The 27621-nt window shown below is 31.4% G+C and overlaps 1 protein-coding gene across 1 annotated transcript in view; it reads right to left on the bottom strand.

The window, feature by feature from the left end:
* Positions 1-27621, bottom strand: part of LOC118189294 (glutamate receptor 1-like) — a 235585-nt gene that overhangs the window by 30271 nt on the left and 177693 nt on the right. Inside the window, exons 7-10 of the mRNA XM_085808327.1 lie at positions 24794-24901; positions 23710-23820; positions 19762-19977; positions 18035-18390 (exon numbers count right to left, since the gene is read on the bottom strand). Of these exons, the coding sequence (XP_085664453.1) occupies positions 18035-18390; positions 19762-19977; positions 23710-23820; positions 24794-24901 (791 nt within the window). The remainder of the gene's footprint in view (positions 1-18034; positions 18391-19761; positions 19978-23709; positions 23821-24793; positions 24902-27621) is intronic.

Below are 27621 nucleotides of genomic sequence, written 5' to 3'. Positions count from 1 at the left end.
TGAAGTCTTGTATTATAATTAAAGCTTTCATAATTAGTAGAAAATCTCAATTCAGTGTGCGAGATACAATTAAAAAATATAACTAATATCTCGCTCACTTAAATGGGCGTTTTCGATATGAATTTGAGGGACATTTGAGGGAAAATATTGTTCTGTACGTAATGTGCATCTTTTTCATTATAAGGCAACGCACGCCAAACAGCTTTCTCTGGAAATATATGGGCGCCAAATTCATATTTTAGTGGACGAGTGGATAAGAGCATTAAGCACTAGTAGTTTGGCTTGTGATCAAAATTCGACAAAACGGGCTGACTGTATGGCCGTTTTTCTTAGTTTTACCTACTCACGTTACAACGTGAATATGAGCTAATTTACCCTAAAAGTTCTTTACGAAGGCATCTCTTACCTTAGAGAGATAACCCCAGTGTGCTTTGATATATTCTAATAAGTAATAAATTTTGAATGTGACAAAAATTTCGAAAGGAAAGAAGCGTACCAGTTTAGTTACTCGTAGTTCAATAAACGAGCCTTTTATGAAACTTATATTAAAAATACCGAGAAATGCCATTAAGATATAAAAATTTTCCAATTTATTTCGCATTTGTCGTTTGCTGCTGAAGCAGAACTGCAACTTCTGAACCTGTATGTTGTCAAATGCAGATTTTCAGCTTGGGCTGATTTCATTACATCATGTCTGTATTGCGCGCTTTGGAATTAATTGGATGAGGTTAAACGTAAAGTACCGCTTTTTCTTTTATTTTATTCTAATATTTCTTAGATTAGTGACTTATTTTATCTGTCAATTTATTTCACAATATGTCTTGTTGATTAAAATATGCATTTAATGTTACAATATTCATAATATAATTATTTTCTAGTCAATCAGGCCATTTAGAATGATAAATATGTCATATATCATTTAGCTGAAAAGCTTATTTTTCAAAAGTATGTATGTGTATTTTTACAACATTTATTTATTTACAATATACTTAGTCACATTTTAAGCATTGATTTAATGCTTATAAAGAATTTTTAAGTAATTTGTTGAATTTATTCTGAAGCTTTGTAGTACAATTGACACTGTTATACATCATAAAGTTTCTTATGCCTTTTTATAGTAACTTACAAAACGACATAAAATACGTATTCATTGTCCATTTGCTTTACCACATTTTTAATTTTCTAGTAACTGACTGTTTTGAAGCATATTTTAATAATTTAACATTCAGCTGTGGTTTTTAAACTGACTTTAGGTCATAAGATGCTATGCGTTATTTTGAATGCTATGCGTTTTTCTTAACGAGTCCAAAACATCTTATGAGTATTTTAATTGTGGGATACATTAACCTTTTTGAAATTTATCGCACAGTTACATGACGATTCGATTCAACTATGGATTTAATTTGTCATCATCAACTTTAGAAGGTCGGCCAGAACGGTGATCATCTCCAAGTGAAAACGCTTGAGAATGAAATGTTTTAAACCAATTCTGACACATGGGTCTGTTAAGCAATTAACACATATCTCTTTATGAGCCTCAGCCGCTTTCTTGCTCTTATGAAAATAAAAAATTAAAATATGTCGAAAATCTTTATTTTTGTACCCCATGTTAAAAGAGATCATAGACTAACAGTCGTACATAAATATGCACGGAATTTGTTTCTATAACAACCTAAAAGTATCAGCTGCCAAATCGCAAACCAAATATGTATATATAATCTCAAACCAAATATATATATATATATATATATATTTCGGTTTGCACAAATTGACAGCGTTATGCTCGTTTTGTTAGTCTTCTGTCAATCTTGTATACAAATGACAGAAGACTAACAAAACGAGCATATATAACTCAATTTCGCACTAAGTAAATTTAAGATTATAAATTCTTCTGTCAATCTTATATATAGATATATCTGTATATAAGATTGACAGAAGAATAACAGAACAAGCATAACGCTGTCGATTTGTGCAAACCGAAATTACTTTCTTGCTAACCCAATTAAGTACGCCGTAATTTAAATTTATGGCGGCTAGTATCGTCCTTCTTTTCGGATTTGTAATCTAGGTAATTCGATTTTATTTTTCCTTTTACTTTTATAAAATAATTAACTTCTGTTTCAACAGTTCTGGCTACACCCTACTTAATGCTGCAATGGAGGCTTTTTGCAATTGCTTTTATTGTTAATTAGTTAAAAATTCGTAGTTAACCTGAATCCATTATTTTGCACACAGTATTTTGCTGCCAAGCAAACGGAATACATAATTTCTCATTTCCAAACTTTTGTTGCTCTTATGTTACAGATTTTAAAGCACTAGCTCCTCTATATATTTTTATAATTTTACTTCAAATTTTCACATGTTGGATTACTTCTGTTTTACATGTTTTTGTCTCTCGGCTGAAACTGCAAATTATTATTATTACTAGATTTCTAAGCTTTTTCCTTGTTCATGATTTTGATGCCACAATTTTTTTAAGTGTTGAATTCGGCCTCTGTGGTTTCAAAAATTTACATATGTTTTTGCTTTTGTATATCTTGAATTGCTTGAATTTGTAGGTTTTGCTTTTTGACCTCGTTATGATTAAGATAACATTTTAACTTCTTTTTTTTAAATTGGTTTTGACGTTATAATTTTGCAATTTTCGACACTGCTTATTTCCGCCTATAGGGTTTGGATTCATAAAGACACAGATTAATTTAACTATTTTTCTGAGATTATTTTAAGTTTTAAACTTTAATTTGTGTCTCCTTTGGTTCAGGAACAGGCTCATTTATTTAGTTCTTTGCCCCCTCTGCCCCCAGTTTTCCAGCGTGCTTCTGATTTGTTGGTTTTTGCATATGTTTATTCTGAATTGAATAGCGAATGAATTTTAAGCGTATTATCAATTTTCCTTTATTTTGCATTTGTGTATGCATTGTACATGCACACACACATACATATACTATATATATATATATATATATATATATGAAATAATAATAAAATAAAAGTAAGTGTAAGTAATCTTTTAAGCTTTTTACTTTTTATTTCATTTTTCTAAATTTTATGTAATTGTTGTTGACACTGTGTGATTGCTTTTCGTTTTTTATTTGAATTTCCTGTACCTGGAATACGAATTTTAAATTTAGTAATGATTTTTATTTTTATTTTATCTTTAATTAATTCGATGCTTACATATAATCGCTGCAAATTTGTTGTTTATTTTATTAGTGATATTTGATTTACTTTTCCATTAATTTTTCTCAATCGACTCCCGAATACGAACTGGCCCCTCTCAATATCACATGGCCCCATAGGGATCTCTATCGACCACTCTGAAGACCCCTGGCGTATGCCCTTCACAATTTTCATCGACAGCCGCCAATAAAATGCACAGTGATGAAAGTTTTTGCAGAAGGTTTCCTGAGGACTTTTGTTCATATTTGCGTCACTAAAATCTGCAATATTCTCACTACCAAATGATTTTATTCTATATTTTTAAAAATGGACTAAATGTCCAATGTACTCTTGTTTTCACATCCATATGCAAAAATATTCATCGACCTTAACCTTACGTATAATAAAAATAAAATGATTGCCAAATTAATATCTATTATAAAATTTTTGCTGTAATGTTACAGATAATAAGAACTAACTCCTCTATTTATTTTTTATTTTTATTATATATTTTTCAGATCAGGCCTCGGCAACCTTATAACCTGAGGCTCACCGAGTGATACACTGGAGTTCCGAAAGTAAAATATAACATACCAAAATAAATTATAAAAGAAATGAAGTGAGTACTTGAAGAACACATAAAAAATAAATAGAAAATAAATAATAACAATAACAGTTTTATTTGTTTACAAAGTTCATTTAGGAACAGGCAGTTCTATTAAAAAAATATGACATAATTTCAAAGAGAAATCGATGACTTAGAAGCGCTTAAAAATATATCATTAGCTTATTTTATTATTGCACGTTTATTTTCCCTACATTTATGGACAATAAAAGTATATGTAAAATGCAACTACTTTGTATTATTTACAAAATACTCAGCTAGCTCCATAGCTGTTTAGAAAGCAATTTATGATCTGCTTTAAGATTTAAAGCAACTTCGCTTTCAAGACTGATTATAAAAAGGGGAAGTGTTTCAGTGAACTCATATCAAATAAAAATTCTTAGCAATTAATCAGTTAAAACAACCTAGCTTTTGTTTTTAATTCCCTTAATGGGGACGTATTTTTTTATAATAACAGTAATAAATATAATTTTAGCTTTTACGTTTTGAAGTCCAAGCATTTAATTAATAAACATGCATTTTTTTTACATGTAGACTAAATCCTCTCACTATGTGGATTACGAGGTACTTGAGTAGATATGAGATGAATGTAGAGCAAATGAATTTCCCTGAAGAAATTATCTTGGAGATTCATTAAACTATTTAAAAACTGCATATTTATATTTCCTACAAAAATGAAGCTTGTTCTGTAAAATGAATGACGGATATTTTACTATTTCGTCTACTTTAATGGACTGCAAAAACAACGGAAGCTTTTAAAATAGAAATATTTCGGAATTAGGGAGTAAAGAAAAATTTCTTTTGAAATGAGTTAAAAAGCTAGTTATGAACCAGATTAATTGCTTTAAAACGTTGATATTGGAATAAAATGAAGAAATATTAATTATATTATTAAATTTAAATATTTAAAAAAAGATCACGAAATTTGCCTTCAGGAAAATAATAAACAGGACATACTGGATTTAAATTTGCAGGGTTATTTTATTTTCCTGTATAAATTGTTCTTAGAAAAATGCACCAAAAAAGTTTAAATTTCCTTTAAATTAAAACAATCTATTCTTTTTTAAATTTCTTGAATTCTGCATTCAACTGTAATTTATTTTGGAACTTTTCACTAGAAAAAAGTGTTTGATCTAGCTTCTTTTTTTCAGCTACAGTAATCAACCCTTCACAGGTACATATAACTTCTGTACTGCACGGTTCATTAAATAGAATATCAGAAATAAACTAGACATGAAAGGCCGATTCACGGCATTGTTTTGTTGACGTACTCTGTGCAATCGTGAAACTGATAAACCTGTAAAGAATCTAAAACTGGTAGTGAGGAAACATTAGTTTGTATATACATGAATTTCATGTATATAACAACTAGAAGGTGTTGTAACATTAATGTGACAGACAAATTGATAGGGCGTGAAATGTGAGAGGTAAATGCTTCTGAAATCGATGTTAATTTTTCCAAGGCTTTACTTTGATTCTAAGTTTTTGAAAGGCTTTAAAATATGTCTAACGTAACAGTCGTATATACTTTGAATCAATTCTCAAAGCTACGTAAATTAAATGGAAAGCATAGAACATTTATTTAAAAAGGTTCAGCTAGTTTTTGCAGGTCAAGAACTAGTTGTAAAAATTGAAGAAGAAAAGTACATTACCAGAAAAATAAAACAGGTAAACGCTAGAATGATGTCTAAATTCAAAGAAATATTAAAGAATTATTCCAGTACGTTCAGATTTTTATTTGTAAACAAACCATAGCCTTGTAACGTCATTAGGTTTTTGATGTCAGGAAACATGAAAAATACCTCACCGGAACTCGGAACTCGCGTATACGTGTCGAGTATGCTTCCAATTACACCACGAAGGAATACGGAAAGGAAGAAATAAATACCTTACAGACTGGTGTTCAAATGTTATGCCGAGATTCAGAATTTAGTGTCACAGTGCCTTGACCTGGCGAGATTTGATTAAGGGTAGTGTTTTTTAGTTTTATTATTGGAATAGATAGCTATTTGGTTTAGAGTCCTTTGGTTCTGTCCAGTTGTGTCTACGTGATATTCTTCTTTATGTGTAGTACATATCTATTTGCACAGTTAGAATCATATTCATGGTTCTACCAGTTTTATTTCGCATCTTTTTATCAAGGTCCATTTATGATGATTGCTTCTAGAATTTATAAAGCTTTTTATTTCTCCGCAGAAAGGTTCTTATTAAGAGTTATCAGTGTTAAGTTCACAACCTCCTAAGTATAACTTACATTTGGGTTTGAAGCAAGATCCATGTGCTTGAGACTTAACAGGAAAAGCGACATTGGAGTTTTCTCAACTTTTCTCAAAATTTTATGTAGCACTAGAACTAACAGATTATGCTCTCATATTAAACATTGTGATCTATCTTATTTTATTTTATTTTTCTGTTAAAATAGCGACGTTTCTTTGACTAAATTGTATATTATACCTTATGGATTTTTCAGATGAAGTGTCTTACTAGAATAGCAGAATTAGAACTTATCATTTGTTCCTAAAGTTTAATTGTAATTACATGTTAAATTTCATCCCGTGCAGAGAAAGACAGTCTTCCTTGTTTACCCCCCCCAAAAAACATTTGATCAAAGAATAATAAGGATTTTATTCAGTATGTAATTTAGTTGCTCATATAATGGAACCAGATAATAGGTAATCAAAGCAGTTATTGCATAATAAAAATTATTAAAAACCACAAGTCTTTAATTTTCCTGGAAGTTTTTTCTGCGTGTATGAACATTACACTACATTTCCTCATACTATAGAGAAGTATCGCAAAATCAAAACAGAAGTTGAGTAAACTGCTCTCAAGCAACCAAAAACGATGCTTTTCTTTGCTTTTCTTTCGTGTAACAAAAATACGAACAAACATCCTCAAAAAATCTTTGACTATGGTGTCCAATTCTGGACGAAAAGATCTCGAATGATTTGTTACAATTAAAATCTAAACCAGCAAATTTTAGTAGTATGAAATGTTATTAATTTACGACTTTATATGCGCCAATTGTAGAAGATCTTCGGTACTTTAAATTAATGGAAAAAAATTAATGGTTTTAAGCTAATTAAAATAACGTGTTTGAACATTTAGATCTTTTAAATGATTAAATGAAAGCGTCATTAAATAAGAAGTTAAATAAGAATCCCTATTTAAGAAATCTTTCATGCATTCTTTCAAAATGTTTGCATGAATTCGTTAACGAAACACAGCAGACGTATTTTTGATTACATATAAAACACTGCAATAATATATAATAATAAATGTAACTAACTTACCTTTCGTAGCACAAACACATGCAATGTGTCAGTTTCTAAGAGGAATTTTTTTGAAAAATCCCAGTAATATACTACATTACAAAAAGTACTGGGATATTTATAGAATCTACTTTAACATAAATATTTTAACCTACCTGATATATGAATTTCTGCCTATTTTAAAATGTAAGAAATTTTTTAGAACTGCACTAGATATATACTTATTTTAAATCATATTTTTGAAATCTTTTGTAATAAATGTATTTGATGTTAACTTCTACAAATACAGGGTGATTATAATTAAAGTTTAAGTTTCAAAACGCTATAAAAAAAGAACCACTTATGAAAATGACGTCAAATTTGAAAGGAATGTTATTGAAGAAGGCGGAAAGCGTATGGCAGAAGAAAAAATTTAGTTTCAAAAGTTAGCAACAGATGGCGCTGCAAGCGGAAGAAGACGTAAATTAAAATGTTAGTTAAATTTCAGTGTTATAAAGCCGCCAAGTACCAGGCTGTTCCTCATTTCGCGACTCAGGCATTCGCCATGGGTGTTTCACTGCAGGACCGTGCTCTGCTGGTAAAGCTGTATTACAAGAATGATGATTGTGCAAGAGTAGCTCTGCAAAAATTCAGGACACTGAAGGGTATAAAAGAAGGCGTTGGTCCAATGAGTGTCGTAGGTCTAAAGAAAATGATGCAAAAATTCGAAACGACAGGTACGAAACATCCTGCAATGCTATCCGTACAAAATTGGCCATGTGCAGGAGTTGCTTCCTTCTGACCTGACAGCTAGGGAGACGTTGGAAATTTTCCACGGCCATTCATTATCCACTTTCCATATGACCATATGACCATAAGCCCATTTCCATATGACAGGATACGTGAATACCCAGAATTGTCGAATATGGGCAACAGAAAATCCACTGGCAACGCACCCCGTACCATTTCATCCTGAAAAGGTCACGGTATGGTGTGGCTTTACGGCATTAGTCATCCTACAACCATATTTTTTCGAGCAGACGGGTGCTTCCGGTCCTGTTACCGCAATCGTCACTGGTCAGAAGTATGCGTCTCTTTTGCGCAACCACGTGATTCCAGCTCTGCAACAGCGTGGATGTGTGAATGAAATCATTTTTATGCAAGATGGCGCTCCTCCGCACATTGCATATCCCGTGAAGCAGCTGCTGAGGCGCCATTTCGGAAATGCTCGAATTATCAGCCGTCATTTCCCTACAGCCTGGCCGTCCCGATCGCCTGATCTTACTCCGTGTGATTTCTGGCTGTGGGGATATCTGAAGGATGTTGTGTTCCATGCTCCAATTGCAAATTTAGCGGAATTAAAGGCACGCATTTCGCAAAACATTCTGAACATCACCCCGGAGACACTGCGATCCGTTGTGGAACATGCTGTTTGTCGCTTTCAACTTGTTGCACACAACGGTGGACACCATATTGAACATGTTTTGCGATAATTCCGAACTTCTTTGATGAATGGTTCTTATGCGGTATGCCGCCGCAAAACTCTTGAAACCAACCGATTTGTCCCTTCCGATGTGATATGTACAGTCATGCAAATAAAATTATTCAACAATTCTAATTTGTCAATGTGTTTTAATGTGTAACTTCCACCTTAGCCGTTGTTTTACGAAACATTTCTCGTTTCTCGTCGTGATTCTGCCGCTTACAGCGCCATCTGTTGCTAACTTTTGAAACTAAATTTTTTCTTCTGCCATACTCGTTCCGCCTTCTTCAATAACATTCCTTTCAAATTTCACATCATTTTCATCAGTGGTTCTTTTTTTATAGCGTTTTGAAACTTAAACTTTAATTATAATCACCCTGTATATATGATTATATTTTAAAAAATAATTGTGGGCGAAATCCTATCCGATGCTTCTTTAGCAAAAATATAAAGAAAATAATTCATTAATATAAAAATTTTACACTTATTTAAATAGATTTTTCAAGCAGTCTAGATGCAAACACTAATTTTCTTTGTCAACTCCTCGTGTTCCGTGAAGTCGGCTTACACAATTAAGTTTTAACACTAATAAGATAAGTAAAAATGTACAATAGCACTGCAAAAGGAGCAAAGAAAAATTTTTAGGAAAAATTTAAGAAATAAAATGAAGTAATAAAATAAATAAATAAATAATAATAATAAAAAAAAAACTCGAAATTTAAATTGGGAAATTTTATGTCAGTGTGATATTTCAGTTACTTGCTTAACTCTGAATATTTAACAATAAAAAAGCTTTCATTAATTATTTCTTCTCATATGTTTAGGATCAAACATTATTACAATTACTGATGCATTTCTAAGACTCTAAAAATAAACACATTTTTGTTGGCAACTGAAAATGTCACAGCAAACAAAAGTGAAGGTAAAAATTGTTTTAAATAGTTAGCTACATTTTCAAGTTTCAAGTGATACTATAGTTAAATGCTGTCCCTAGAAACAAATTCCTTGGGTTTCCCTGTATTAGCTTTGTTCAAGCCCTTCTATACAAAGGGCTCTCTTTCATAATAGGGTTTCTGATGTATACTAAACACCTACAGGTAAGGTGAATTTGAAACCACAAGAAACAAGCATTGAGAAGCCCTACGAGTTCTTTTTTTTTTTTTTTTTTTTTTTTTTTTTTTTTTTTTTTTGTAAAAGAAACTATGCAGGGACTTTCCTCTCATAGCTGTGTTTTGGAAATAGATATCAAATTTTTATACACCACCTGGCCATTTGGCTTGAGAAAATACCTCTGCCCTTCTTAGTTAATTAATTAATTAATTTATTTTTATTTATTTATTTATGTATTTTTTATTTTAGACTCACCATTGCACCCTTGTTTGCTCAAGAGTTTGCGTTTGGTGGTTTGGGAGGGATTGAATCGGCTTTTCATTCATTTGGGAAGTTTTAACGATTTAACCGACACCCTGAATTTAGAGATGGGATCTTTTGCTGATACTATATATTTGGTGTCAGTTTGGGATCTTATCTATTTATATATTATTTACCTTTCACGGGAGTTACCATTTAAAACCTTTGATTTAAATGATTAAATGTCGGAAATAGCAATGGGCAACATTGCCTAAGCTCTTTTCCTTCTTTTCATAAGAAGCGCCACTAATCTTATATTATGTTATAGTTAAATGCTATTAATAAATCATATTTATAATGTATCACGGTACTTCATGTTTAAAAAATATTTCTTTTAAAAATCTCTACAGATTGCACTTGCTATAAAAATAATCTGGCAACGTTTATATTAGTGTTATATTCTTTAGAATCAAACCGCATCAAATGTAAACAAGAGAATATAAACATAACTATAAATTAAGTAGTAAATAATAATAAATATAATAAGATATGAAATAAGTTAACGCACTATAATTTAAATAATTTTACAGCAGCATAATTGTTTAAAATGCTGTAGGAAGCGTGACTTATGAAAATCACAGTGTGTTTCTTCCACATAAAAGACACCCATAATATTTTCCTTATTCTTTGACTAGAGTATATCCTTACCTTTCGCTATAAAATCGATATTAGAGATCGAGAATCTTAGACTTCCATAAAAGCTACATTCCACTAAGAAAAAGGAAATTAATTATCTTGAAGGTACACGAGTATTTTCACAGACGACATCAGAGCTGGAGTTGGTATTTGGATAGGGTGTGATGTCGGTTCTGGTTCCTCGATTCCAAGACTGCGTGTTAATGAGACGATAAGACACTCCGATTAGAAGAAGTAAGTAGATTAAAACATTAATTACTCGGACTGGACTGTACTCGATATGCTACTTTAAAAATAAAATTCCTCGATGTCAGTAAGTGAAAATGATTACGAATATTGAAATATCAATTTCCATCAGTTATTAATAAATAAAACAATTAAAAAAATGTAAAGTTTGTGCCGAAAAATACAAAAGAGCAGGCCATAAAGAAATGTAACATAAACAGTGAAATGTTCTCTGAGGGTTATTAAAGAGAAATAATCGCATATATTTTAGAGTTATAGCAGTTTCATATGCATATAGAAACTCAGTATTATTGCAGCTCATTGACAGTATTATGGTATTACTAAGGAAAACTTGCACGTAGCATATTGACTCGCTTATGAACTTGCCAACATTAGCTCTAATACATATATTTTATTTATAAATTTCAGTGATTGAATGGAATAGTAATCTTTAGTGACTAAAATGCAAGACTTGAAGGTATTAAATCCTTCTCAAAACTTATATAAATTATCCACAACCTACTTGAAGCCTATTATTCAGTTCGCAAAATTCTGCATATCACAGTAGGTCTACCCATGTAAGAAACGAGGCTAAAGAGACTACCGAAAAATTACCCAAGAATGCAAAGTATATCAATTAGGACTGAACCAACTTTGTTTCCCTAAACGACGCCAGTGTTCTTGTAAATTTCAGACTCAAAGAAAATTTGCGTCAAAAGAGACATTAGTGAAATAACTACAAAATTAAGAACCAAGCATATTAAGATAATGAGATCAACCTAGATAGCACACAAACTTATACTAATTATAGGATTTTGCTACTACTTTATACTAATTGTAAGATTGATATTTTTTCCGACTATATCCACATGTACCCTAAAATAGTCATATTGTCCAAACGCTTTTTAAACCTTTTTAATCGCGACCCCTTTTTATCACTGAGAAATTTTTCACGACCCTAGGACCCCCATTATTTACAAAAGTTCTGTGGGACCCCATAAGCATTGCGCAAATAAGACACGCGCGTGAGTGAAACTGTCAGTGTTTTCACTTGTACTGTAATATACTATTGCAGTTTTAGGTCATTAACTTTAATTTCTAATATTAAGACACAGAACAATGTGAAAATTTTAAATAAGTAACAAACTTAAAAATATAATACAATAATTAAAATAAATTCAATTGCTAAAGTAAATTCAAACATTAACTATAGTCGGTCCATTAAGTGTAGCCACTTGGAAAGTGACTATTGAGAAAACCCACTACTTATATTACTACTACCACTAGGATTAAGTATCAAATGGAAGGGTGTGCCTGTTTATTTTTAATTAAATTATTAAATCTTGGCAAAATAGTCGACACCACAGGACGAAGCACTTCTTCGATTGTCTTTACATTTGATCGACATTTTGATTTTATGGTGGTTAGAGACGAAAACGTCGTCTCACACAAATATGTCTCATTTGTGTGAGAAACGTACGTAGAAAAAACGTAAAAGAAAGTTTATGGCAGTTTCAGAAAGCGTTGGAAATTCGTTTGCAACTCCTAGCCAAAAATACCCTAAGGACTTCGTATTAAAATCAAGTTTCAACCAAGAATCATTTGATAACTCGGAAAGTTCTGATTTTAATCGCAAATGAGTAATATTTTCCTATTTTCCACATTCATTCCGAATGGTTTCACAACCCATATTAGTTCTCGGCACTAAAATTTGAAGGGAAATATTTAAGAAAGTTTTTTTTTTTTACCATCGAAAATTTTCATTTACCACTTTATAAAAAAAATAATAAAAAAAATCTTTTTCATGGTCTGTTTCATCATTTTCATTTAAAAATTCCCTTGTTGAGACATACATTTTTAACCAATCTTTTTCCACCATGGTTCTCCATATGGTAATTTGGCCCACCAGCGGCCGAGCGATAAAGTCGCTGAACGCTAGTAGTTCGGTCCGAGGTTCGAATCCCGCGAATGGGCTGGCTGCATGGGCGTTTTCGTGGTTTTTCCCATGTGTAACGTGTATACGAGCCAGTTTCCCTTAGAAAGTCCTCCACGAAGACATTCCCCTCTTAGGCAAATAGCCCTCGAGGCTTTGCCATAATCACACACACACACACATATATGGTAATTTTCTTAAAAAAAGCATCAATTTTTGATTTGAATATGAATATGTTGCAACTTTTTCCTTGAAGCGACAAATTTAGTTTTTCAGGTATGTCACTAAAATAACACAGGTTTTGTAGCCACAACATATTATGGAATAAATTCTTAAAATCAGGTTTTTGTTTGGTAAAAGAGAAGAACTTCATATTTTAATTTTAATGACTCTTTCAAACTGTGGCTTCTTGAAAGCCACCTTACCTCTGCATGTACGAATAAGCTTTTGCATTCAGAACCCATGTCTTTACGAAGATTTCAAAACAAATGACTATTCAGTGCACGACTTTTAATAAAAGTTGACCACTTTAACACTATCTCGAAGGATAACATCTAACTCGGCTGATATGTTTTTAGCCACCAGGGCTTCTCTATGTATTATGCAATGAGTAAATGTTATATGTTCGTTGCCACTTTCCTTAATTTTGGCTAGAAATCCAATCTTTTCACCGACCATTTCTTTAGCACCATCTGTGCAAATGCCAATATAATTTTTCCCATTGAAAATTTTCTTCAATGGAAAATTCATTAACTTTTACAAAAATGTCCTCTCCTCTTGTTTGTCCATCCAAACAGCGACAAAACAAAAATTCCTCATGAATACATACTTCAAAAATATAGCTGACATGCACTAATAATTGAGCAAAGTTGGTAATATCAGTTGATTCATCCAACTAGATTGCAAACTTAGGACTCATTTTGAGCCTAGTTATTAGCTGCTGATGTTGATCTTTATTAATTTCCGAAATTCCTTTTAAAACAGTATCGTTAATTAGCCAAAGATTTGCTGATTTGATGATTTCAAAAGTCGTTCAAAGTATTCTTTTGGTTTCTTGCAGTGCGCAGCATGCTTTGTATTGAGATGTCGCTTTAATTTGGCGGGTTTCGTATTTTCTGTAGCCAAAACTTCTTTATAAATTAAGCATAATGGCTTTTCAATTCCATTATAATTACAAGAAGTAAAACCAAATTCCAAACATGATTTGTCATATTTTCATTTTTTCGGTATCTTAAATGCGCTCGTGCTAGGTACCGGAGATGATATCTCATTGTCTTCAATATTTTTATCTCGTTTACCTAAACTCAACCACTTATCCATGATTCGTAAAAATATTTGACAATAATTATGGTTGAGAAAACAAGCGATAGAATATAACTATAACTTACTTGCTGATGAAACGATGACAAAAGCGTCAGAACGCTTGTTTTATCGGGATAATAGTGGATATTCGGAGTGAAGGGACGCTCAAACGTGCGAAAACGATCCGCATAAGCTGACACAAAGGCGAGACGGCTGAAGGCGACGATTGAAGTCAAAGACAGCCCAATGCGCATGCGTTACCAAAACACTCGGCCCAAGGCGTTTTGCTTCCGGAGTACCTTTGCAAATAAATGCAATAACCTCCACAACTTCGTTAAGAAAATATTGAATAATTAAGATTAAGCATAGCTAAAGTGAGGAATGAAAGCCGTTAAGGGCTTAAAAACCAGTAATGAATGAGGAGTCCACTCAAGGGACGAGAAGTTCCTTCGTCTTTCAATTTCGCTAAGGAAGGGTCGGGTGACCTGTGCGATAAGAAAGATCAGAGATCGCAGGCGATTTCGGATGAAATCGAGCAAAACACTCGGATCTTGCATACTCAAGGCCTTTGACAAACTGACAGTGTCACGTGCAAAGCAAATAAAATGAACGTTTCTCTCATAAGAATATGCGTCGATACGTTTTCGTTTTTCCTTTGTCTGTATTGTCTTATCTTTATCTATTTTCAGGTACATCGTGTAAAAATTATTATAATAAGTTAAAGAAATTTCAAAACTGCTAAAATTTTGGCGACCCCTGCTGCAGGTCCTACTACTCTCAGTTTAAGAAACTCTGCTTTAAGCCATTGATGGAGATCCTTATGAAAAACGTGACCCCTTAGATACCCTCTGTACTACTAAATTAGTAATTATTGCTCACGCGCTGCTTTGCGTCTTTAATGAGTATGGTACCTACCAACCAACCATCTCATCGAAAATTTAAAAATATATAAAACGAAATTAATTAAAATTATTCCTTACAGAGTATATTGGAGTTCTATGTACGAGTTTAAAATCTTTAAGCTCCAAAATTATTTTTAGCCTGGAATAGATAAAAGATAAGAATATTCATACTATCATCTCTATTTACGTATGTAAAATCTGTACAACATTTTCAATACAAATAAATGTCAGAACAAATGAAATTTCAGATAAAAATTTACTTTTGCTCCGAAAGGTATTTTTTAGAAACGGGAAAGGTGTTTCGGTACCTAATACCTAAAATTGTTACGCAAATTATACAGTTAAATGATTATCACTTTGTTTTAAAAGATTCATCAAATAAAACTGCGCCTCTGAAAAAAAAATAGAAAATGGTTTTAGAAAACGCAACTTGAAGTTTTATATTTGAAATACTAAAGTGTAACTTATCATAATTCAGAAGTCAAACAACAAAAATCAGCGTTAATTTACAAAACTTTCACAGGACTAGTTTCGATGGTTTTACCGAACCATCATCTTCAGCTGCAAAACCGCAAATGAGTCCTGTGAAACTAGTCCTGTGAAAGTTTTGTAAATTAACGCTGATTTTTGTTGTTTGACTTCTGAATTAGTATTTGTTCGGCGTGTTATTGTTGTCTTAATTGTAACTTATCATATTAGTATACATTAATAAATAATGTCTTGCTATTATTATTTTATATATGTGGTTAGAAATGCTGTTAAGAGAATGAAATGCAGTTATGCTTGCGAATTGAGATTGCATTGACCTAAAAATACACTTTTGTTCCAACTCTGTTTCAGACACAGATGTAGATATAATTCCGTTCTCTAAAATTATAACGTCATTAAGGTTTAGCTAATGAGTACACAATAGTAAGAAGCATTTTAATTCAGATCATCTCCACTGCGAAAGAAAACATAGATATGCTTTATTTTAGAACATGCTTATGAAACTTAAAAAGAAATATTTTCGGTTTGCATTTTCATGCTCAAAAGGAAAATAGATAATTTCTCCTAAAATATAAAGCAGCTGTACTAAATACGGCGTGCAGTGATATAGATTATAAGATTTCGATCCGGCTTTTGAAAGTGATGATTAATCCCTTATCAAGCACTTTCACGGAGAGTTCTGTGATACATGTTCCTTAATTCATATGCACTAAAAAGAATTTTAGACTGCAAGAAAAATATTGTGAGTATTTTTCTCTTTACAGTTATATAAATAAAATTCGCATAAAAGCTAGGAAAATGTCGTCTTCAGTATAATTGCTTTAATATTTATGCTTTAAATTACTACTAAATTTTAAATGCTACTTACCTTCAGTTTGATCAAGATTTATATTCAGAATATGTTTTATGACATAATAAATGAAGCACCTTATAAACTTGGTTTTTCCAGCACTTTTCATAATGTAGCGTATTCTGTGCAGAGTGTTAAACATTCTCGGTCTTCTCAAGACGTCAACACGTAACAATAGAATGTGACGTCTGCCCCAAATACATTGGGAAAATATTTCCCATGGAATTCCAACTCAGACCAATATGATTTATAAGAAAATAATGTAAATATATAAGATATATAAGAAAATAAGGGCATGTACTCATATCATTCTTATATATCTAATAGATATACCAGAAAATAAGGCATGTACTCATATCATTCTTAAATATCTAATAGATATATAATAGTTACATATATAATAGATATATAAGAAAAAAAGGCATGTACTCATATCAAAACAAAAGATTTATTGGAATCTTATATAATTGCACATATGAACACTTGATGTTAGTTCGGGCATTTTAATATAAATCTAAAATTTGTAGATTATTTTAAACTAAAGCTAAATAAATGTCCCTTATTTCCTGGTATATCTATTAGATATATAAGAATGATATGAGTACATGCCCTTATTTATCACAGGCCTGAATCCAAGAAAAATGGACTTCTGTACTGTTCATGGACTAGTTAAGATTAAGCTTAAATTATGATTTTCGATGTATTCACATGCACAGAGAGCTAAGGAAGTAAACTTTCTGGTGTGATTTCAGAAAAACAAATCAGTATTTTAGAGTTCAGCGTTAGATTAAGAGGACGAAATAGCATCTCCAGGATGGATGTACGAATTACACATCCTACCATGATGTTGTTTGATTATTTTTACACACAAAGATAATAAACGACAGCTGTGTAAGGTTTGTAAGAAGATCTTCTATCCTCTAGCTTATTTTTATGGAAATATTTATTGTCTTGCTAGAGCTGGCTTGGCCACTTAGTCTTTAAAAATGAAGATTTTCAAAGCATGGAGAGGACAGACAGATTTCTGGACCTGAATCAATGTTGTGTAAGTAACGTACTCTGCAAAGCATCTCCAAGACTTAGAACGACCACATAGTCCTCTGGCCGTTATGAAGAACTTTAGCTGAAAAAAGGATTTAGCTGTCCTTAAAAATTTTTAATAGCTTTTAAAATATTATGAGGCTTTGTTCTTAAACACCCATAACAATTAAGGTAGCAATAATCCTTATTGCCTTTTCTAAAAGTATGATAGTTTTTAATGCTATTTCGCAATTTCAGCTTTCAAGACCTTGTAATATGGTCATGAACAAAGAGTTTGCATGCACAAATTGTTTATAATTTTCTATTGATTAATAAGAAATTATGACATTTTGTACAAAATTTTATTACAATATGTTATTACTTCTTGATTGTGATTTTGTCAATTTAATCTTAAGCAGAAATGTAGATGTATGTTGGCAGAAAAAATAATGACATCCTGTTTTTATGAAGAATTAAAATGTTGCGTTTGAGTATGCGGCCCTCATGTGAATAATTTTTAGTGTTTAGAAACTTCAAATAAGTGCTTGTGGAGCATTTTAGTAATGATTTACAGGAGCTTTAGTGAGAAGAAATCTTGATGAATTCTTTAATGAACTTATGAAAGAGAATGTTAACGAAACATTCTGAGAAATAAACTCAGAGACTAATGTCTTCCCAATATTTACAAAGCAGGAAATTAATATTGCATCATATATTATAGAAAAGCCAGTTGTTGAATTCGCTCGTACCTGGGGCAAATGTCACAACCCTGTTGCATGAAGGCGCCTAAAGAAAACCAAAGACTGTTGTGCAAAGAGAAATCATTGGAGGCTGAAGGTCCCATGAAGTTATCTTCGTATCTCCATTCATGCGGTGAGAAGCGACTAACAAGAAATAGAACAACGGATACTCCAACATAAGCAAAAATGATGCACATCCAGATTTCTTCTGAAAGTGGATTCATGAAGGAAAATACCCCAGGTAATCTGTTCATAGGCTTCTTGATCATGATACTAATTCCCATTGACATAAAAGGTTTCGTAAAATCTATAACATTTTCTCTTGCGGATGTTATTGTTAAAGGTGCGATGGCCATATCTGCGTCCTGAAATGAAATTTTGCATTGATATATCTGGTATAAAATTACAATATACAAACTTATTAAAAGCTTAGATTTTTTAGCCAAGAAACATGATTTCTATCAAAAAATAATATAAAAATCTGTATAATTACATGGAAAAGAGAGGAAAATCGTTTTCATTTTGCTTTTCAGTTGTCTTCCTGAATTTAGTCAATTTTATGCTAGTTAAATTTTCAATATTAAATTTGTCTAATATACGAGTAAGATCAAAAATCAGTGCATACTTAATTTATTTTCTAGTGATATAAAAGTTTTTAAATAGGGCTTAACTCTTTTGTGAATAACTGATGATATTGAAATTCATTTGAAAATATTAATATAATCTTTATAATATAAAAACTTTTCAAAACAGATAAATACATTTTTGATATTTTACAGCCTATATTTAAATTGCGAACCAGTAAAACATATAACAGCAAATAAATTACACATATAATATTTTAGTCACATTACAGAAATAAATTTAATAACTTACAGTTTCAGAGCATAATTGTTAAAAAAAATAAATGTCCAAAATCCACAGGTAAAATAGGAAAATCGTAACTGCAAACCAAAGAGATGCAGTTTTTCTCAAATATTGTTATACTCAGATTCTGACATAAAATTACCTGTATTTATCAGTTCGACTTTGAATGCTAATTTGCAATCAGAATGCAACTTCCCTGATTTATGCTTTTAAATTTCTTTTATCTGAGAATTTCAAAAAGCAATATTAGAAACATAATTTCAGTACCAGAAGAGTGGGGTCAATACTCAGGGAAAGCAATTAATACAAAAATTGAACGCTGTATTAAGGGCTAAAATGGCGTTATAAGGATTTTTGTTTTGGCAAAAAATAAGAGAAATTTCCTAAATTATATAACGGGTTGATAAATATATCACTATGGGCATATATTAGGGAATTTGAGATGAATAAAAATAGAAATACTTAATTTATACATTGGCAGAAGTTCATGGGAAAATACAATTTGTATATCGATAAAAGCTCATGGGAAGAAAAACGCAAAAAGTTTTGTTTATCCATTGAAGTTTTTAAATATGTTTAAATCACTGGCAAATAATCATTGAAAAACAATGTAAAATTAACTAAATTAACAAATGATGTAATAAAGAAATCTATATTCGTATTCAAATTCATTGCTGCAATTACTTTATAAGAACTCTTGAATTTTATTTGGCTTGCGCGTAGTAAATTTAGAAGCAATAGCAGTAGTTATAAAAATGGCTGAGATTGTTCATTAACTTCTCGCTTATGCTAGATAAATTTAATTTAAAATCTAAAAACTATACTCTTCTTGTATAGCTATTAAGATTTAAATAATCACTAGTCGTTACCTTTCTTATTAATTCCCCAACCATACCATTCCATCCAACAGAAGAATTTGCGTCTTTTCCTCCGTATGCTGAATCATTGACTAGCTTGATTATAAAACTGAACTTCAAGTTATCTGCGATAAGATCGGCCAGATCTTTACAGTAGCCTTCGAACATATCATTTCCTTCTAATATTTGACCAGGCTCAGCTTTCTTGTACATCAAATAGGGTTCTTCCTGAAACATCATAAAAATTAATTATATATCGTGTTTTGCTTTAATTTTAGTAAAAGCACTTAAGCACAAATTAATTTTATAAAACAATAAATGAACAAATTCATAGACAGAAATAGAAGTGTATATTTATAAAAATATTCCCAGTTGATATCTAATGGAGCTTTACTTGGAATAAAAATAATTTTATTGCTACAAAATTACCTTCATGCAAAATATGCATCATATACGAATTTGATTGAAAGAAATTCCCTAAAAGTGGTGCTTTTCATTGTTCTCAGAAAATAACGGTCGTAATAATACACCTTAAAGAAAAAACAGTAAAATACATACAATAATTATGATGATAAAATTTATTAATAAATGGAGGTATATTTTATACTAAATTAGACTGGCATTCCGCCACTCTCAATTTTTTATAACTTTTATTATAAAAAAATGTTTACTCAGTTATGGTTTTAAATAGATTTTAACATGTGAAAATGGGGAGGTTTTAAATGGTAATGCTTTGAGAGGAAAAGATTTTATTAATATACATCCAAAAGATTTTAAGGGTATACCATACGATAAAGATTATATGAATACTGGCATGATTGATATGGTTACAGCCGAAAATATCGCGGTAAAAAACATCGCAGACGAAAACGTCGCAGAGAAAACAACGCAAGGCGAAAACGTCGTGCTACAAAACATCGTAGGAGAAAACATCGCAAAGAGAAAACATCGCAGTTCTAAAACATCGCGGTACAAAACATCGTCGTCGAAAATAAAGCGGTTCAAAAACTTCGCAGTTTAAAAACATCGTCGTCGAAAATAACGTGGTAAAAAATAAAGTATCTACAAATCATCGCATGACGATAACATAGCAGACATACTTTTTTCAGGTTTTAATAATTGTAAATGGATATTTCCGTAATGATTTGTGAGCGCAAGATGGAAAGAAGGATAATTTTTACTTTCATATTTTTTATTAATCAATAAATTTTTGCTGAGAAAATAAGGAAACTTAAGCATAGAAAATTAATGCAACTTATAGCACTTAATAGAATTTTAAACCGACATAGTTAACTAACAAAGGTCATTAATAAATCATATTTTATAAAGTTTTTACTGGTAATTTTTCACGAAAAGTATAATCTATGAGTTGCATTTAATTTTCTATGCTTAAGTTTCCTTCTTACTTTTTCAGCAAAAAATTTATTAGTTAATAAAAAAATATGACAGTAAAACTAATCCTTTTCCCCATCTCATTATGTGAGTATTCTTTAACGATTATTAAATCCTGAAAAACGCATGCCTGCGATGTTATTGTCATGCGATGATTTGTAGATACTTTATTTTTTACCACGATATTTTCGACGACGATGTTTTTAAACTGCGAAGTTTTTGAACCGCTTTATTTTCGACGACGATATTTTGTACCGCGATGTTTTAGAACTGCGATGTTGTCTCTTTGCGATGTTTTCACACACGATGTTTTGTAGCACGACGTTTTCGCCTTGCGTTGTTTTCTCCGCGACGTTTTCGTCCTCGATGTTTTTGCCGCGATGTTATCGGCGGACACCGATTGATATATACACTGATGGCTCCGCATATGAAGGTGGAACTGGTTGTGATTTTGTTATTTTTTATTACAGAGTCAAAATCTATAGTAGAAAAATACGATTAGAAGGAAATAAATTAGTGTATCAAGCTGAAGCGGTTACAATTAGAGAGGCACTGTGGTGGAGTTATAAAATTTTGAAACAGTACTTTACAATACGTATATAATCTGATGCTCTCTCGGCCCTACAAGGCTTGGCGAATTAGAAACCAAGCAATAGACTTTTCGTTTGAATATAAAACTTTAATAGCAAAATAAGAGAGAAAAATGGTATGTATTTTCATTGGGCAAGGCACATATTGGTGTTACCGGGAATGAGAGGGCGGATATGTTAGCTAAAGAAGCAGCCCTGGGAGAAGGTGATATTTATGACGATATTAATGATTCCAGAAGAAGTACCATGAGAAAAATGAAAGCAAGTATAATTGAGAAATGGGCTCGGGAATGGAATGGTTCAAATAAAAATAAGGGTTACTTGAAAATTTTGACCATAAAAAGAAAAATGGATCTATTTAATAATATAGATACTATTCAAGTTATCACGGATTATGATAGATTGACGACCTATTTAAAACCTCCAGGACAATGATCAATGTTTGGCTTGTGGGAAACATTGATCATCGGAAATGCAGCTCATTTTATAGAAGAATGTAAACTGACCTAGAGTGTGAGGACGAGATTTGGAAAAATAAATGAACAGAATGTAATTGGAAAAAGAAAATTCTTGAATAGCTATGCAACAGAAATTATGAGGCTTGTGAATGAAAACAAGAGTATCATAGGAATAGAATATTAAATATTTTAGTTTTTCTTTTGTTTAGGAGTTTATGTGTTGGGTGAGTGAGTTATGTGTCGTCTTATTATTTTTTGCTTTCTAACCGATTATGCTTATGATTTTCCTTATTTTGTATTGTGTGAGTGTATTTTTAAAGACACACAATCTGTGTTAATCTGTTTAATCTGTATTTTAATCTTTTGTTTTTATCTTTTAACTGTATTTTTGTTTGTCTGCGTCGGGCGTGCTGCGTTGAACATGAGGCCGATTATTATCGGCCAGGAGGGTTGTAGCATACTCGTAGGCTAAACTAAACTATATTAGGATGCAATGGGTATTTTAAAAAGAACCAACACATTACAAGGAAAATTGATGATTATTTCAACTATATTACAATCAAATTAATTCTTTGATTTTTTAATGTCATTTCTTTGTTCACATAATATTTTTCAGGCCAGAGTTTGTCAATCCTTTTCTCTTGATATCTGTTTTGAAAGAAAGAAACTACTTAAAACATCTTTATTTGTTTTCCTGATATCCTTCATTTCGGCAAAAATATATTTAAGAAAATTTGAAGCTGATTAAGAATATAAGAATAAAATTTGTAAGGCTCTTTAGAAATGAATAAAAAGGCTTTTAAAGGTAACTTATATATATGTAACTAAAAACTTAATTTTAGAAAATATCGAATAGTCTTGATATACCTTTCAGTATGTAAGAATTCAAGACATAATAATACATTAATAAATAAAAATGCTAATTAAATAATTTAAAAAAGACAAATTATCAAAATTTTAAATTGCTACTGGGCACCCCTTATAATAATTTTCAAGCGACCTCCTATTCTAGCGGTTTCCAGCCCGCGTTACATACATCCCTGGGGGTATACGACAGCTTAGTCAGAGAAACGCGAAAAAACGAACAGTAATGGCTGAAAACAACAAAGTATTATAATAAATACTGATGAAAAACAAAAATATTAAGAAAGTTGAAAACTTTCATTCCTGTACAATAGCCGTTGACAAAAACATGTACGAATGCAATGTAATTAGTTGTAACCAGTTCCTCCGACAGTTATATTGTTCGATTCTTTACTCATCATCTCATCATATACAATCACCCTTTTCCAGCTAAAAGTCATAGCTAGTTGTATAAATGACTACCAGCTAGTAGTATTTTTAACACTCAATAAATCCTAAAAGATGCATAAAATGTTTTTTGCCATATGATGTATTTGATTGATGCATAAACTCTATAGTTCTTTCTCGCTATTTTATTAATAAATCATTAATTTTTATTGAAATTGTACCGCTTGATTTGATTAGAAACATAAAATTAAAGAGTATAAATTTAATACCAAAATGCTTGTCACGATGTACGTCTTATTTTCAAATCCTGTGTTTTGAGGTATTCTTCGGTAGTTAGGTGGTATTAATTGAAGGCCATCAGAATCTGACCAGTGTGCAACCTGTAAAATGTAAAAGAAAAATGATGATCAAAAAGCAAATAAGGGACAAAAGAAATTGTGATATTAAAATAAAAAACATTCTGAAGAAGCTTTGTTTCAAAGTATGGGCAATTGTTTATCAATATATGTATGTGTGAATGCCCAGAAAATTTTCAGTCAAACAAAGGAGCAAATCTATTGTAAAAAATATTTTTCTTTGTTGTTCCAACATAACCAAATGTTTCGTATGCCTGATACCATGCAAATTTTATACTTTTTAATTTAAAGGAAATTCTGCAACAGTGCACATAAAATAGTAAAAAACAATGCAAATGTTGTAGTTATTATACGTACGTATATTTTTCCTACTTTTGCGTTTTAGGACTTTAAAGTTTCTCTCAACAGAGATACCGTTATATATCAACATACTTTTTGAGATATTAAAATAATATCCACAAACATTAAAAAAGTGCAGATTATGGTGCAGATTTTGTATTCAATATTCAATGCATGACAAAGGCATTCAAATTCATTTCTCATAAAGATGATGTAAAGCTGAAACTTTAAACAGCTTTTATTTCATTTACCATTTTCTGTAACGAAAGAAAAAGGAATAAAATTTAAAGTCTATGTTTATAACGTTTTAAATACTTCATCTCATTTATTGTATTTTAAGAGATTCTAAAACTTTTAAACTGTATACAGGAGAGCATAATCCGTCAAATACCATTAATATGCGCATAGTTTATGAAAATTTTGAAGGTAATAAAATGTTTTCTCTATTGAACGGGAGCTCTTTTTAGATGTTCAGTTTTAATATTTCTTCAAACTCTACCCAGAATTTCCTACGTTTAATATTTAGTGAGCATTTAAGCTTATTCAAAATAGCACTGTGATATTAGAGATGTACTTAGATCTTTGTTTTCCAGAATTCCGCAAAAAATTTGTTTTATTTAATTCCTAAACATCTCTAGTAAGAAACAATATAACTTACTTTCACCATTTCACTGTTCATTGACATTTCAACTATGTTAACAGTGAAGTTTTTTCTCCATCCAAAATCGTCAAAGGTAATATTTCCCGTTAATCCAATTTTTTCTGTCTGCACTTGAAAAAAATTATAATAGTTAGTTACACTTGAAGATGAAATGAAAACACAGCACTTTTTAATGCATAATATTTTAGTTTCAAAATTCGTGAACAATTTCTAAAACCATAACTTTTTGCTTTAATTCTTTTTTCTATTGAAATTATATAATGTGATTTAAAATGGTATCTGATATAACATTGCTTTTAAATGAAGAATTCCATCACATGCACTGTTTTCCAAACCTTAAGAAACGATATGCAAATTCTGAGCTTCTAAACTTGTGTTTTAAATTCATTTGATGAAAATCAGTGTAGTTGTAGAAGATTCGCTGTAAGAAATTCACTGGTAAGTAGGCATGTATCATACCACTTGACCAATAAGGATTTTCTCTACACAAATATGCAAAGTGAGCAGTGAATGAACCTTTGAACAAATAAATTTAGAATCTGGGAGAGAATATTTGAAAGACGATTTCGTTCATTAGATAAATTATAAAAATTTCAGAGAGGTTTCATAGCTAACCAAGATCCCTCCTGACTACTCACAATCAAACATTTTCTTTACACCGATGGCGAGTTATCGCCCTCAGCTTAAGCTGACGGTGGAAATAAGAGATACAAATAATATAATATATTAACTTTTCTTTATTTTTTCACGAATGCTGAGTTGACTTTAAATAATATAAACAGAAAGTTAAAGTTTAATTGATTTACAGCTATTCGATAGAATATATAACAATTTAAGCGACTGTAACATCAGTGAATCTACTCGAAGCTATAAATAACAACTGGATCAGACAAACTAACTATATTAAAAGACACACTTATAAAAATTGTGCCAAGCCGAATAAACGACGTTCGCTTTTAATCTAACAGCAGCTTCCACTAGGCAAGGTAGAAGGCGGCAGCAATGTATCTATTACAAGACACGTCGATTACGATTCTTCCTCTCAATTTAAACTACGTAGTTTGCCATAAAATCTTGACGAAGCGAAGCATAAAGGAAAAACTCAAAAATAAATCCTCACTCTCTGTTAAATTTAAATGAAATGTCACCAGATCAAACATGAACCAAAGAAGATAACAGGATAATCATTAATAGCTGACGTGCTGTCAGCCTGTTAAATATAGGGCAGTTTGTTTAATTTCCTTATAGCTGACCACTATGCAACTTATTGTCTTTAGCAAAATATTTAAATGAATGAGTTAATTGTCCGGATACCTCAAGCTCTGGTAATAAACATATGGCTTTATCGACAAAGCGAAATCTATAATTGATTGCGTCACCACTGAAAAAAAAAATTGAAACTTTCATTAAAACAATGGTTTTAACATTCAATTTCGTTATCTGCCACGAAACATACATGCGGAAAAGTGGTCTGAGTACCACGAATTTGTTTTCCATTAAGCCTAAGAACAATTAAGCCTAAGAAAACGTTTGATTTAGGGGCATCAACATGCGAAATGAAAAACAGCTAATGGTCCAATGTATGTTTTACGAATAAGTAAAAAATTGCCATGTAATTTGGTAGTAAAAACGTGAAGATTTGGAGAGCAGACAGGAAGGCGCAAAAACCCAATATATCATTAAACAGTAGACCTTTAGAGCTAGCAGTATAATGCTGTTGGTTATATTTTCTTTGAGATATCGCGTCTAATTGCAAGACGTTTCAGAGACATAATGTGAAGTCCTAAAGATTTGGGGATGAAATATTTGACCTCACTGTTGACTGCAGAACTTGGTTGGATATTTATGAATGGTAATGCAATCCGTATGGAAACAATACGGTAAACATCGAGAAAGAAGATCGAGAATCTTTTTTTCCCTGCTACATCAAGTTAACTTTCTTGTTCTTAACGTCTGGAAAGCAATATATCCCTGTAATAAACATTGTACCACAAAGACTCAAATATCAAAATTGTGGTGTATCAGGAAATTGATTTTCAGATAACGCTTGAACCATGTAAGGGTTTTTGTAAGTATAAAAATTCTTATTAGATATCCTTTATAACTTCCTGAGTCATGTAAGTAAGCTTTATCCCCACGAATGTAGCATTCAGGCTTGGAAGTTTTTAGCACAGTTTGCTCTCCTAGATTAATCCTGTCATGGATATGCTGAGTTTTCCTTAGTTAGCATAGCAAAATATTTTAAGTTTGGTACCTTTCTTGAACTTCTAATTTTCCCCCTCGCATTTCCTCACCAGGATGAAAATTTAAAGTTAAGTGAAGTGAGTATAAAATCAGACAAAACTAGCAGTTTATGCAAAGCGTGATTTAGCTAGCTAGCGCATGTTACTATTTTGTCCTCTTTGTTACGCTGAGTTGTTGATACGCCGTTTTGGCCATTTAATAAGCATATAGCCAGGTAGGTTGTGGAGTCAGTTTAGTTAGCCTTGAAATAAATTGTTAATCCAGCACTACTCTTTATCTTTGAATTTATTGTGAAATTATTCTTGAGTTCCACTGCAAGTCATTGGTGTTATTGTGAGCCCGAAGTACGTGCATTTGTGTTAAGACCTTGCCGAATAATAAAGGATTTATTTTATTCTTCTGTGCTGGTATTATTCACCCCTGTTCGAGAGGTCGCCAAGTTTCCTAGTAAGACCTAGTTACTTTATAATAGCTATGAGATATATGCTTTATGTGTTAGATCTTACAGGTATATCAAGAATACCTTATAGAGGTCACTTCAAACCATTTATGAGTAATAAATGATTTTGAAAAACAGAGTC

This window comes from Stegodyphus dumicola, chromosome X1, assembly GCF_044657685.1.
Source record: "Stegodyphus dumicola isolate Sdum_Otavi_A_Nest chromosome X1, ASM4465768v1".
Taxonomy (NCBI): Eukaryota; Metazoa; Arthropoda; class Arachnida; order Araneae; family Eresidae; genus Stegodyphus; species Stegodyphus dumicola.
Note: the sequence above shows the minus strand (reverse complement) of the source record. Positions and strands in the feature narration are given on the sequence as shown.